Source organism: Melitaea cinxia, chromosome 12 (genome assembly GCF_905220565.1).
Source record: "Melitaea cinxia chromosome 12, ilMelCinx1.1, whole genome shotgun sequence".
In the NCBI taxonomy this organism is placed as follows: domain Eukaryota; kingdom Metazoa; phylum Arthropoda; class Insecta; order Lepidoptera; family Nymphalidae; genus Melitaea; species Melitaea cinxia.
The window spans coordinates 13137050-13151989 of NC_059405.1; the positions used below are offsets into that span (position 1 = coordinate 13137050).

General features: G+C 33.2%; 1 protein-coding gene across 1 annotated transcript; it reads right to left on the reverse strand.

Moving 5' to 3' along the window:
- Positions 1-249: 249 nt before the first annotated feature.
- LOC123658454 (cAMP-dependent protein kinase catalytic subunit 1) lies at positions 250-1633 on the reverse strand. The gene has a single exon (XM_045593875.1). The coding sequence runs from the start codon at positions 1309-1311 to the stop codon at positions 250-252; it is 1062 nt and encodes a 353-aa protein (XP_045449831.1). The 5' UTR covers positions 1312-1633.
- Between the last annotated feature and the right edge of the window lie 13307 nt (positions 1634-14940).

Genomic DNA, 14940 nt, shown 5'->3' on the forward strand with positions numbered 1-14940 from the left:
ATTTAAATTGAACGGGCACTAAGAGAATGAATGCCACAAAAAATATCTGGATCAGTTCTACTTTCATTTGACCTAAACTCCAAATTTGATACACCTGGGGTGCCAGCTTGGGGAGCTTCAATGTCTATTTACACCCTGAGCTACCCGCAAGATGCACTCATTGCCCTCCCATGACTGTGGTCATGGGAGATTCACTAATACAAAACACCTACTCACGGGGGTGTCCGTACGCAGGCTCCAGGTGCGCGCTCAGAACTCTGCAAACTCCTTCGCACATTTCTCCGTAGATGAAATACGCAAGGCCTCCTCCTCATAGTCATCGAAGTTACTTGTATCACCCGGACCTTTGCAGCGGGGGATGAAGGGTGCTTCGATCTTCTTTTGGAACACGGCAATCCAGTCAGTACTAGCAAACCATTTGTGTCCTTTAATGTCATTCACTCCCGCCTTTAGGTTTCCATAACGTTTCGTCAAATCTACCTGCAGGAGATTACGCAGAAGGTCCTTCAAGTCGGAGCCGAAGTGCGATGGGAAGCGCACTTTACCCGACACGATTTTCTCGTAAATTTGTATCGGTTGATCGGCGAAGAAAGGCGGATATCCAGCCGCCATCTCGTAGACGAGGACTCCCAGCGCCCACCAGTCTACAGCTTTATTGTATCCTTTTGACAGGATGATTTCTGGTGCCAGGTACTCAGGTGTTCCGCAAAGCGTCCACGTGCGCCCCTTGACTCGCTTCGCGAAACCGAAGTCGGTTACTTTAAGATAGCCTTGCGAGTCGATCAAAAGATTTTCAGGTTTAAGGTCTCGATAGATAAGGTCCAAGTAGTGAAGGTATTCAAAAGCGAGGACTATCTGAGCGGCGTAAAATCGCGAGTGTGGCTCTGAAAATCGGCCAACCTTGCGGAGATGGGAAAACATTTCGCCACCAGGAACATATTCCAGCACCATGTACAAATTAGAATTGTCCTTGAAATGAAACTTAAGGCTTACAAGGAATGGGAAATTAATAGCCTGTAAAATTCGTTTTTCATTTAAGGTATGCTCTACTTGTTTCAACTTAACAACTTTTTGCTTATCTAATATTTTCATAGCATAATACTCTTTTGTCGGCTTATGTTGCACTATCATAACACGCCCAAATGAACCAGTTCCGAGCGTTTTTATTCGTTCAAAGTCATTCAATCCGGCGGTATTTGTCGGATTTTTCTTCCATTTCTCCTCGAAGTCTTCCTTGGCCTGGTCAAGAAATTCCTTGACGCTTTCGGCGGCATCCACCTTTTTGTTGGCGGTGGCAGCATTATTGCCCATGGCGCACACAACTATTCCAGTGCCTCTGTTTGCCGTTACAGGCTGCCTTCTGTACTAATCGATGCCTGCCTGAAGTCCGCGAAGAAACGGGCAGGTCAACACAAACCGATTTTAAAGACGAACATTATAACTTTTAAAGCACGTATGCACGTCACAAAAGACACTTTTTGTAGGCACACATTGACACGATAAAAATAAAGTCGTGGTAATCCAAAAATATTTTTTGTCACATTCACAAGAATAAAATGGCTTCCACTACCGTACTCGATCGACAGAGCGAGATCGAGCGAACGATTTGCTCACGGGTGGCGGTCAATTTTAAGAGTGTTACTATATTAAATACATTTTTCCTACTAATTTTTATAAAAAACTACTAAATCTTAAATTGTGTATTAATACCATTATAGGTTTACAATTACCAAAAAAAATGTTATTAATTATATATTATAAATTGAATTAAATAATATATATATAATATTTAATTAAATTTATAATATATAATATATATAATTATATATGTTATTACGCGTGTAGACGCTCGAAGTTGTGATGTTGGCAAATCGCTATAAAGCGTTATTATCTATACATATAATAAAATGGTAGGAAAGTCAAAACTGTACATTGAATATTTTTTTAAAAGAATACTTGTGTGGGTGTGATCTACAATCGATATCGAAGCCAAAAATATAGTTTTTAGAATTTTTGTCTTTTTGTCTGTATATATGTTCGGGATAAACTCAAAAAGCACTGTATGGATTTACTTCAAATTTGGCACGAATATTATTAAGAAGTCGGGTCAACATATAGGCTACATATTATCACGCTATAATCTACGGGGAACGAGCAGTGAACCTTTATTTCTTTAACGCTTTCTGTAACAACGTGTAATCTAACGACGCATATTTGAATGTTGTTGTTATTATGTTAATAACCATGCTATAAGCTTATACACTATAAATAAAGACATTCTGTAGTATATTTAGTATCAGCATTGCACCCGTGTGAAGCCGGGGCTGGTCCCTAGTTTTCTATAAAACTTTTTAAATTATAATCTTAGAACTATTTAAATAAGCGTTACGTCAAATGCTCTGTACGTTTCACGATATGTTTATATGTTCATATGTTTTACGATATGAAGAAACGCAAAACTTTTTTGAATAAAATTCCTTATCGCGTAGTACATAATCAAAAAAAGCGTAACAAGACTTTTTCTCGACACTTCTTGCTGTAATACGTTTTTTTTTTAAGGTAAATTTTTCTCAGACACTTGAGTTGCGGACTAAGCTGGTGAATACGTGATAAGAGCGTTATGGAAATTGTAATTAGATAAGACGAACGGAAGTTGAGAAGGGGATATGTTAGTGAAAATAGAAAGAGAGTTTATACACACTCTTTTTTTAATTTTATTTATCGAAGTGATAACTACTTATGGGAGAATAACCGCTTCTTAACGTAATACGTTACGGCACTAGTCTTTTGGCTTCCCTTTCTCTCAAGCATACGGCAGTAATAGGCAGGCTCCTCCTCTCTCACTCTAACCTACGACGTTCTCATCTTTCTCTCTTAGATTAGTTTAAGTTATCATCTCTGTCAGGCGTCCCAAGATGTACACGTTTATTTTTTTTTTTGTTCCACAATAGTGATTTTTATCATTTTCACCAACCCAATTATCAATAATAATATAGGAATAACTTTCATACGCTTTATAAACTTCATAAATATTAATTGTTTATTTTTTGTTTTGAGAAAATAAATGGAAAATTGGGATAGTCTGATCCAATGCATTTTGTAACCTAGGTGGTCACAGGAAATGGCTGTTTAATTAAACGTTGCTAGTTCGTTTCCCATACATGAAAAAATAGATTAGGCAGGTATTGTGTAAGTCAAAATTGTACAAGGACCTCGTTCTGCTGTTAAGTGCAAGGCGGTTCTTTTTACCTTTTTTTTTATTCGAATGTAAGGTTATAATTATTTTTATTAAATTATATGTAGAAACCTACTTATTCCGTTTTGTAAAAGGTCTAATTTTAAGTGTACATAATCTATCAAATAGTAGAAAGAGTACTTAGCATGGCAACTCTATATTTTAGTTTTTATTTGTTACGGCAGGTGACGTTACTGAACGATTTGCGTAAGAAAATAGACAGTAAAATAAATAATCATAGTATGTAATATATTCACTATTTACTCTAGCTTTGTTATATTCATTTGTATAATTTAAAGAATGCGCATATAGGTATATAGTTTATAATTGTATAACTGTGAAGCATTATTTTGCTATGGAAATTATTACATAAAAAAGTGAAATTACAACTTATACCTACTTATCTAACTTACATAAAGTATATGTCTTACATGAACATGCACAATGAAATGTACTGCAATCAGTAAGACTTATTTAGCAATACCTTTTTTATTAAAGCTAGACTAATGAAATCATTTTTGGAAATTTATTAAAAGGAAAGGTTGTTTTTCTACCGAACGTGACCGCGAATACGACTGCTCTGGTGTAATGGTGCGTGTGACGCGTCGGCGGTGCCTTAACATTAACACGTTCGCGGGTTAGATTCCCGCTCGGAATGGATATTTTTGTTTATACATACATATATTTATATATTTTCGGTCTGGTTGTTAGTCCTAGTGGGTAGTCACCTTGCCTCGGAGAGCACGTTAATCTGTCGGTCTCGGTTGTCATTATGTACATTTGATAGCGATCGTTACTCATAGCAGGGAATATATCCGCCAATAATTAAAAAATAAATAAATATATATATATATATATATATATATATATATATATATATATATATATATAAACATGATAATTGTTTTTTTTACTAAGTAAATTAGTTCGTAAAAGACCACAACCAATCACAATTCTAAGAAATAAAACAGACTACTTGCTAAAATACTATTAACAGTAATATAAGTAATAAAGAATAAATTGCAAAGCTAAAAATATGTGTCAACAGTAAGAAATACAAATGCGATACTACACCACACGTCTCGAGTGATGTGAGTCGTGTCCAAAGCAAGATGTTTTTAACCGACTTCCAAAAAAGGAGGAGGTTCTCAATTCGACTATATTTTTTTTATGTATGTGACATCAGAACTTTTGACTGGGTGGACCGATTTCGACAATTTTTTTTAATCGGAAGTGGTGTGTGACAATTGGTCCCATTTGAGATCTAACAACTACTGTTCGAGTTATATCTAATAACGCGTTTTTACTTGAAGCTTTTTTCATCGACCTACGTTGTATTATACCACATAACTCTTTACTGGATATACCGATTTTGATAATTCTTTTTTTTTTTTTTTTTTTTTTTTTGTTGGAAAGGAGATATCCTTAGTTTGGTACCTTGATAAGGAAACCAGGATTTGATGATGGAATCCCAGAATAATCGAGGGAAACTCTCGAAAATCCGCATAACATTTTACTGGTTGTACCAATTTTGATAATTTTTAATTTAAACATTTTTGAATATAATTTTTAATTTAATCGAAAGCTGGTGTTTTTAATATGTGGTCACATTTAAATTTTATCGAGATCTGATAACTACTTTTTGAGTAATCTTTGATAACGCGTAGTTATTGTAGTAGTTTATAGTATGTACATATAACTATAGTATACTTATACTATAACTGTATCGCGTTTCAAAGATTGTTTTTGCTTCAGAAGACCGATGAATGAAAAATTAAACTGATAACGGACAAAGAAACAACGAAAATCTCGATGAAATTTAAATGTGACCACATGATTAAGCATCGGCTTTCGATTAAATTAAAAATTATCAAAATCGGTAGACCTGGTAAAAAGTTATGCGGATTTTCGAGTTTCCCTCGATTTCTCTGGGATCCCATCATCAGATCCTGGTTTTGTTATCATGGTACCAAAACAGGGATATCTCCTATCCAACAAAAAAAGAATTACTAAAATCGGTTCGACGATACAACGAATTGAGTAACCTCCGTCTTTTTGGAGGTCGGTTAAAAATACTCATAGTCACTTTAAATACATTTACATTTAAAAAGTAGAATTATTTAGTCACTTATAAATCAAATTATGCAATAAATTGTTATTGTTATAATTGATAATAGTTATCTACTTCAAGGCAATTTACTCATTGTATTACTTACTTATTTTTATAGTTTAAGCAATTTTGAAGTAAAACTTCTTTACGTACGCTTGACTTGGGGAGTAAGCTTCGTAAGTATTCCTTCAGATCGAATGTCTAAATAGGCACAAAAAAGGATTACTAGTCTAAGAAAAAGATTAATACAATATTAAATGGTAAATAAACGAATCAAATAACGATAAAAGTATATAAAAACGAGAAATACGAGGGATATCAATAGGAGAAACGTAACGAAGTCATCCGTTCAGTAGATTTTACTTCCCTAAAAAAAAATTCATACCAGGGGGCCTTATATGAAAATCGATTCTTAAGAAGTAAACTAAAAAAAACAATATTTACAAAATAAACATTTATAATATACTAGCAGTTGCCCGTAGCCTCGCTCGCGTTGAAATTGATAATGTTTACAAAGAAAAAATAGTTTTAGACTTATTTGAACTCGAATATCACACACACATTAAATTATTTTATACAACATAAGAATATCACAGCTAGCTGCTGATACACAAACAGGAAACCCTTCAATGAATTAAATAGTAATAAAAAATAGTGGAATAATATTTGAGAAACACTAAGGTATTTCAATCAATATAATATTTTTTATGTTTATTTGAGCTTGAGATAAAATGTGTATACAATTATACATAATATGAATAGATTATAGAACTACCAGAATACTCACAGAGTTTGCTCTCGATCACTCTAAAATTTTCATTCTTAACGCCCACCCCCTAATCCTTATTGGGTAAAAGTTATCATAAAATCCGCTCATTATTCATTTCTACAACACATAGGAGATTCCTACCAAATTTGGTGTCGATAGTAGCTCTAGTTTAAAAACGGGAATTTTCCATTGTTAACGCCCCGCAACCCCCTCTTGTGGGTGGTACTTCTTAAAATCCGTTTTTAACTGACCTCTACTCGGCGAAAGGAATATTCCTACCAAATTTCAAGTCTCTACGCCTTATGGTTCTAGAGATATCGTGATGAGTCAATATATAGGTGGAAATCTCTTATTTATATATAGCAGACCCGGCAGACGTTGTCCTCCCGGAAAACAGCTACCAAATTTGATATCTTACATATCGATAGAAGCGCCACCTACCAGGTCTTATTGAGATAAAAACTACCCTATCTCCCACGTTGAACCAATTTACACATGCTTGCAAAATTTGATAAAGATTAGTTCAGTAGTTTCGGAGTTATATACCGATAGCAGCGCCACTTGCTGTGTCCTATTGAAATAAAAACTACCCTATCTTCCAAGTTGGAACAAATCATAGATACTTATAAAATTTGATAAAAATTGGTTCAGTAGTTTCGGAGTTACATACGGATAGCAGCGCCACCTACCGGTCCGATTGAGATAAAAAATACCCTATCTCCCAAGTTGGACTAAATTACAGACGCTTACAAAATGTAATAAAAATTGGTTCAGTAGTTTCGGAGTTACATACGTTTATAATTTTCGTTGTTAACGCCCATCCCCGCAAACCTTATTGGGGATGAGTTATAATAAAATCCGCTCATTGATCATTTCTACATCACATATAGGAGATTCCTACCGAATTTGGAGTCGATAGGAGCTATAGGTAGTTTAAAAACGGGAATTTCCCATTGTTAACGCCCCCGCAACCCCTCTTGTAGGTGGAAGGAATTTCTTAAAATCTGTTCTTAGCTGACCTCTAGTCGGCAAAAGAAATATCCTACCAAATTTCGGGTCTCTACGCCTTCTAGAAATATCGTGATGAGTCAATATATAGGTGGAAATCTCTTATATAGGTATATAGATAGATAAATTATTTCTCTCCATTTCCTGTAATTCGTCAAGCAACTCTAAACGCTAGGTATATGTTAGCATAATTTAATTCGGTGTGATAGGTATAGGATGGTGTGATACTTTACGTAAAACACATAAATCGGTGTGATTAAACCATTGAATTGCGTTCGAAACACGTGTAAACTCACGATCACTTGCTTGTGTATCTCAATAAAAATAGACACTCGATTAATGAATAACTATTAAAGGTAGAATATCATACATTTCTCGTTAAAATAAGTTAAAGAAATTTATAGATTTTAAATTTATATTATGTATTCAAACGCGCTTTACCATGAAAAATTTCAAACGGATCATGAAGGTGATGGAGCTATTCGAATTGTATATAGACGTCTCTTTCTAGATGCGGAACAATGACCGCGATAAAGTTCCGTCGTAAAGGCCGACGCGTGAGTTGCGTCACTACCTGTAGACATAAATATAACTTTTAATACAATAGTCATAAAGATTGAAATGGCAAAGCAAATTGTTCGACCTAAGCAAGGTAGTACCACGGCATAGCAACATAATCCGATGCGCCAAGTATGAATTAGATGCATTAGGTTAAAACGTACAGAAACAATTTATAGGGAAGTATTTTAACAATGTACATATTATAGAAACATAACAATTACTTATTCAAAACATTACTAATTAGAATTAATTGTTAGTTAACTTATTTATTAGGAAAATACGGCCTTGTTACTGACTGACTGGTGGATTTACGAACATTTTCTTATTTCTTTCCGTCACACAAATGACACGATATAGTTTAAAATAAAAGCCATTAAGTTATAAATATAAGATCTGCTTTATTGATCTGACTTAAACAGTAATCGTAAGCGGAAATAGTCAATGGTGGTAGCTATAAACTACATATAAATAATTAATCAATTAATAATTAATTATGATTTACTTTTAATTTAATTAAGCCGTAATATAACGTTAATATAATGACGGTAAACATGAAGAGTAAATTTCTCGGATTTTCTCATAACATAAACGTGTCACTTGATCTGTAACACGAATGCGTTACATAAGCGTAACATAAGGTCAAATTTAATTCCCATTAAATTGTTTTTGAGTAACAAACAACATCACTTTTCATATCACTATATGTTGTTTAATATCATGAATAATCATGACGAACCCTATTCTAGAATTAAAGTAGACCCCCGGTATCCTTTATAAAAAAATGCATCTAATTTCTTGGAATACTGACAGACAAATATTAAAAAACTAATTACCTATTTAGGCTACAATCAGACTTACAAATACCCCAATATTCCGTTTTTCCTAAATATCTCTGATGTACAGATATCGACTGTTTACAATAAAATTAATTATACGTAAAGATTTTTTTGTCCACCTCGAGATAATAGTTTTATAGTTTTCTAAATATTATGTTTAAATATAATTTTGGTCCGCGATGTTTGGTGCGAGATTTTGACGAGCGCGCTAATATTAGTCTTATCTGCTAGGCATAGGGTGTATAATAATATTAAATTACATCAGAGGTCACATCGGCCGCGTTCCACCTAAGGCACACAACGCGATCGTTCACCACCGCTGAAATTGCTGTTCTACTAAGGTAAACAACGCCGCGGGCGTTGTACTTGTAGGCGAATTTTATAAGTGGAACGCATATTTGGGCGCTATCAGGTGTCAGCTGTGTTGTCGCAATATGGCGGCATGGTGAAAACATGCATCTGTGAGGGTTAGAAGTAAATATTTCGCGAAATTAGATTAAAACTTAATTCAACATGGATTCCTGGGAAATAAGCGTTGCGTTTTTGCAGAACCGAATGAGAGATGACATTCACAATTTGACATTGACAGTTGTTTTTTTAAAAATCCCGCCATGTTTTTAATGAAAGCAAACTTTGACCCACCCATATTTTGTGGACGGTGTGGTCGCGAACAGTTACGTCATTTATGACGTCGAGCGATTGCTTGCGACGACCACGGGCCTTAGGTGGAACGATGGAATGGACTTTTAGGGCGTTGCGGACGCTTAGTGGAACGCGGCCATCGTGTAAAAGGATGACGGCACAGACTAGGTAGGTAGAGGTTCATACCTACTTCTCAATATTTGTAAAAACTGCCTAAAGCAGATTAAAAAATTAGGGTAAAAGTAAAAAGTAGCTTAAGTCTAAACTTAACCGCAGGTGAAACCGCATATCAAGTCAAATTTATCTAATACAAAATAATGTTAAGCATACTTATTAAAAGCTGAAGATCGTACGAATTTTAATAGGTAGGTATATCAACAATATTACGAATAATTTTAAGTTCCTAATAAAAACTTTTTCGATTTACTAATATATTTACTATTTTTTAATTATAAAAGAAGTCCATATAATTCCTTTTAAAGCAACTGCTCTGGAAAGTCCTATCATCACAATCGATTCTGTTCGAACCGGTCGTATATTGAAGAGTAGCCTGTATAAAACTGACAAAATTACAGAACAAGTATTTAAATTCTTATAATATGTTTACCGACTATGATAGTCGGTAATAGTCGGACTATCACTTTTTTATATTTGAATTGGTTCTCGAAATGTCAAAAATACTAGTCTCGAGAGTTTCTTCTGTATACACACATATAATACCTACTCATAAGTTGTATTGAAAACTGTTGGATTAGATCTGTGGATAATTTTATACTAAAATATGAAATATCGGCAATTCGGCAGGCAGGAGTCGAGTGTTGATATATGTCAACCAATTTAATAAGTACCAAAACAAATTGTGAGTAAATGTGTATAAAAATAAATTTTTAGCTCAACAAGCTATATCTTGTTGTATAAAAGAATATATCAACACATCCGAAGCTTTGGGTTAAAAATATTTCATTATATAAAATTAAAACTTCTTATTTTATATCCTACTGAAATTTTGGCAAAGTAACAACAAGTACAGTCGATATGTTGCAGTCAGAACTCTTAACCAGTCAAAAGTACTATTGACTAGCGAAATCAGTCAAAAGTACTTTTGACTGGACAAGTTGGTCAAAAGTGGTTTTGACTGAAAATTATTGGTTATTAGTACTTTTGACTGCAAATTCGCGGTTAAAAATACTTTTGACTGACGCTCTCCGTCAAAAGTAGTTTTAACTGCAAAAAAGCGTCAGTCAAAAGCACTATTAACTCGTTAGATGTAAATAAATTTAGTCAAATGATCCTGATAAACCATAACAAATTTATGCCCGCGATCTTCTTGCGACTGCATGTCAGTCAGATCGACTTGGCAGCGGCTGTTCATTTCAGTGTGCAGGATCGGTTTCTAAACCTGACCCATCCTTTTCTTGCTTTTCTTGCTTTGGCATACTTCGCACATTGATAAATATATATTAATCATTTCTTTTGTAACATTAGCGTACTTTTTTGCCGTTTCATTCTTAAGTCTATCGCGACCACCATGCCCTATAGAAATATGAGCAGCATCAATAATGTCGTAGATTTCCTCAGCCGGCAAAAATATTTGACAGGTTCTGTGTTTGTAACTAATTTTTTTTTATACCACAAACTTCAATGTGTTAAAGCGTTGTAGTCTACTGTACTGTAATGGTGTTTCCTTTTCATTAAGTTTCGCGTCTTCCACATCCATTGCAAACTTTTCTAATTTTTCTTTTGTCGTCTTCCATCGCTAAATTTTTTTGAAAAAAGCCTTCTTTCTTTTCGTAGTCACTCATTTTTGTTCTAATATCAGCACGTTCTCCACTAATAATGAGTAATATAAAAGTTTATATGTGCGTTTGTCGTTATTTTTATCGACCACCTTAACTTTTTAAGAGTTTTGACTGATACAACCAGTCAAAACCACTTTTGACGGAATCATTTAGTCAAAAGTACTTTTAACCAGCTCCATTGGGCAAAAGTACTTTTAACTGTGATTTTAGTCAAAAGTATTATTGACTAAAGCAAACGGTCAAAAGTACTTCTGACTGATTTTGCTAGTCAATAGTGCTTTTGACTGGTTAAGAGTTTTGACTGCAACAGATATAATGTATACAAAACAGTAGTGATGTAGATAGCTAGGCTATCGACAACGTAGTAAATAAAAATAGTATCTTGTGTCTTTGTGAAATAGTGTCGATAAAATCATAACTTAATTAAGTACTATCACATCTCAATAAATAATAAACATTGACAATATTTTAATATAAAAAGAATAAATAGACATTTTATGGACATCTTTACACAGTTGATTGCTTGGTGTCTATTTGCTGTTTTACTTATTTGTTTTACATGAATAAAGAAAAAAAAGGTAAAACTTAATGCATTCTTAATTGATAAGCTACATCTAGTAAATCGTTAACTTTAAATTTCATTCGTTAAATTTCCATTTGTTTAACACTTCAATCCTTTACGTTACATTTTATTTAAAACACGTAGTCAAGTTATAAACAAAAGGTTATGACTTATATAACAGCCAATGAACCAATATAGTTGAACTTAATATATTATAGCTCTAGAGAGAAATAATTATAGCAATGTATTACATAGGTATAACCATATAACACAGACACATAGGTACTAATATGCAAAACATAAATAATTTTGTACATCTAAATTGACATAACAGCTGACCAAATTCAAATACAATTGTTGCCATACATTACATTATAACGTGGTCTAAGACAAAAAATAATATTATCGTAATATCGAATACCTTGCTGATTTTTTAAGATTATTTATCGATAGTGATTATATTAATGGACATCACTACGCGATAGCATTGCTATAAGTGATTCAGCGGAATTGATTCATCCAGGTGATTAAATAGAACACTGCATACTAAAATAAATAACCTAGTACAATAAGTATTTTAAGAATAAAAACTGCTATACTTTGGATGTTAACGAATTCTAACTAAAAAGTTCGCCTCAGCCTGTAATATCCCACTGCTGGGCATAGGCCCCTGACCTCTTTTCCCATGTAGGAAAAGGATCAGCGCTTAATCCACCACGCTGCTCCAATGCGAGTTGGTGGATATACTCCCTACTATGAATAACGATCGCTATCAGGTGTATATGATAACAACCGGGACCGACGGCTTAACGTGTTCCAAGGCACAGTGGGGAGACCCACGAGGACTGCACAAATACCCGGACCACGGTAATTTAAAAGTTACCTATTGATTACCTACATAAAACTTTTAAAATCGTTTTAATTCGTATTTTTTTTCTGATGATAAAAATTCCGCCCTTTTTCATTTTAGTTCATTCCCTTACAATTAGCCAGAAGAAAACGAAAACCCATCATCGATTGATTTCCTTGCCATTCTCTACAATTCTCCAAAAACTTTTCTTTGTTTTACTAATAAAATTTAAACCGACTTCTGGACAACAGAACATTTTAAGATTTATAATTTATTTCTATTCTAAAGGAATGATAACAAAAAATGTTGTGATCGCTTGGTTAACCTCGTTAATTAACGTGTCTGAAAATGAATGATTTGATAGACGTGTTTCATAACTAATAACGTTGGTACCACAGCAAATAAAATGAGGATGCCTTCATTAAAATAATACCTAAGTGTTTTTATTGAAAAATAGAAAATTTGGGATAGTGATATTATCGATAAAAGAGAGATAAATTTTCCCAAAATATAAATTAAAATTTTGTTCCTATAATATTATACCTACTTACATTTTAGGGGACATTTCAGACACAGCCACGCTAAGTATTACCTCTATTCGCAAAGCAATATAAACCTAAGTATAAACGCAGATAGTTCATATTTGTCTAAAAAAACCAAACCCATAATTAGAATGGCAATGGCTACAATGGCATACGATAAGACTGTAGGTAATCGTAAAACCTGGTGTTAAATACATTTATCCTCAAGATTTTTATGCTAATATAATAAATATTAATATTTTGTCGTCTGTAAAAATAATTTAACAATTACGGAATTAAAAATAATAATACCTATGAATATAGTTATTATACAATGTACTTATAATAAATTAAACGTAAATTGTGTACCCTAGGTACAATTCGTAGTGAAATTTTAACGTATTCGGTTTTCGTTCAAGGTTTTTACCTGCTTAAAACTTAAGGACCGTGCCCGGATTGTTCTGGTTCACAAATTCATAAACTGACGAAATCACCAACGTGTGCCAAGATTTCTTTCAAAAGCCAACGACCTAATACAAAAGCCGAGTTATATTTGCCGTTAAATCTAATCCTGTGAACATTATGTGTGTAACATAAAGTTCATTTTAGAAAAGTTTTGTAAATTGAATATTATAAATTTTTATGTTACGCGACCTGATGATTTTCTCAACCACGATGTGAAATGGAATTACATTTGCGGAAAATGAACTTGTGGTGTTGCTAAAATTTACTTTAATCTTAATTGATAGCGGTACACATTTATTTGAGCACGTGATATTTTGTTTAAGCTTTTCATTTACCTGAAATGTAAATTGTCGTGCACAATAGGAAATATTTCTATAAAAATATTTCGTCTTTTCAAGTGACATTCAGTAAAGACAATGATCTTCGAAACATACACGAGTTCATTGAAAATTTAAATCACTGTTTAAGTCACGAGTCATTAATGTGTAATACAAGAAATATATATTTTTTGAAGATTGTTTTTATTTCTATTACTGGCTTTATGAATAAATCTAGGTAAAACTTTTGAATATCATTGAAACAAATTACATTTGCATACAGAAGAATTTGTTAATATAAATAAAAAAAAATCATATCATTATAAAATCATATATATATATATATATATATATATATATATATATATACATCCAGATACATTTTTGGCGTCAAGCACAAACTGCGTTATTACGACGTCCCTCAGTTATGCTTACATTTTATATGTTTTTTCTGCGAATGTTGCTTATTTTTTTCATTTTAAATTCCGTGGGTTATATCAATTTCTTTAAATTTCTTTTTTGAGAATATTCTGCTTACAGTTGTGCCCAACCATTTATGAACCCCTTTCATGATACTTATGTTATTGCTTCCTCCATATATCCATATAGCCTCACTTAATGCACCGATTATTTAGCGTCCTATATAAGTAATGATGAAATGAGTGAGAAGTAAGCTGAAATGCGACGTTGCCAGTTTTCTAGTAGGTGTGATCATCTATCGTTAACTTAAGAAATAATTCTATTATGCTCGTTGAAATTTTAACATGTAACGGTCATAGGAACACCTCCAATTTTTCATCTTGTAATAGCTCTCTTAATGAGTTGCAACATATATTTTATTTAGACTTTTAACATTTTAATTATTGACGACGTAGCACATCATCAGAATAATAATATAATAAATAATTATCAATATTTATCGTTGTGTCCATTTGTTATAAGCATTCTTTGACGGTTCGCAGGTTATGTCCACTTTCCTGCGAACCGTCAAAGAATAATAATAAATAATGTTCCCTTACCTGCCACGGATACTTTCTGTATATTGAAGATATTTAAAAAAAGTGATACGGTCTATGAATACAGGTTACTGAATCGAACATTTTTTTTTATATGTTTGTATGTGTCGTTGTGTCTTCATCACGCCAAAACAGCTAAACGGATTTCAAGTAATTTTAGAACATGGGTAACTGGGCATCCAAGAATACGAGGATATTATTTTTTCTTCTTCGCTGACGAATCTTATAGGTTAATTAAGTTTTATAGCC

Bases quoted from the DNA above. Each gene is read 5' to 3' on its own strand.
- LOC123658454 (XM_045593875.1), bottom strand. From the start codon at position 1,311: ATGGGCAATAATGCTGCCACCGCCAACAAAAAGGTGGATGCCGCCGAA.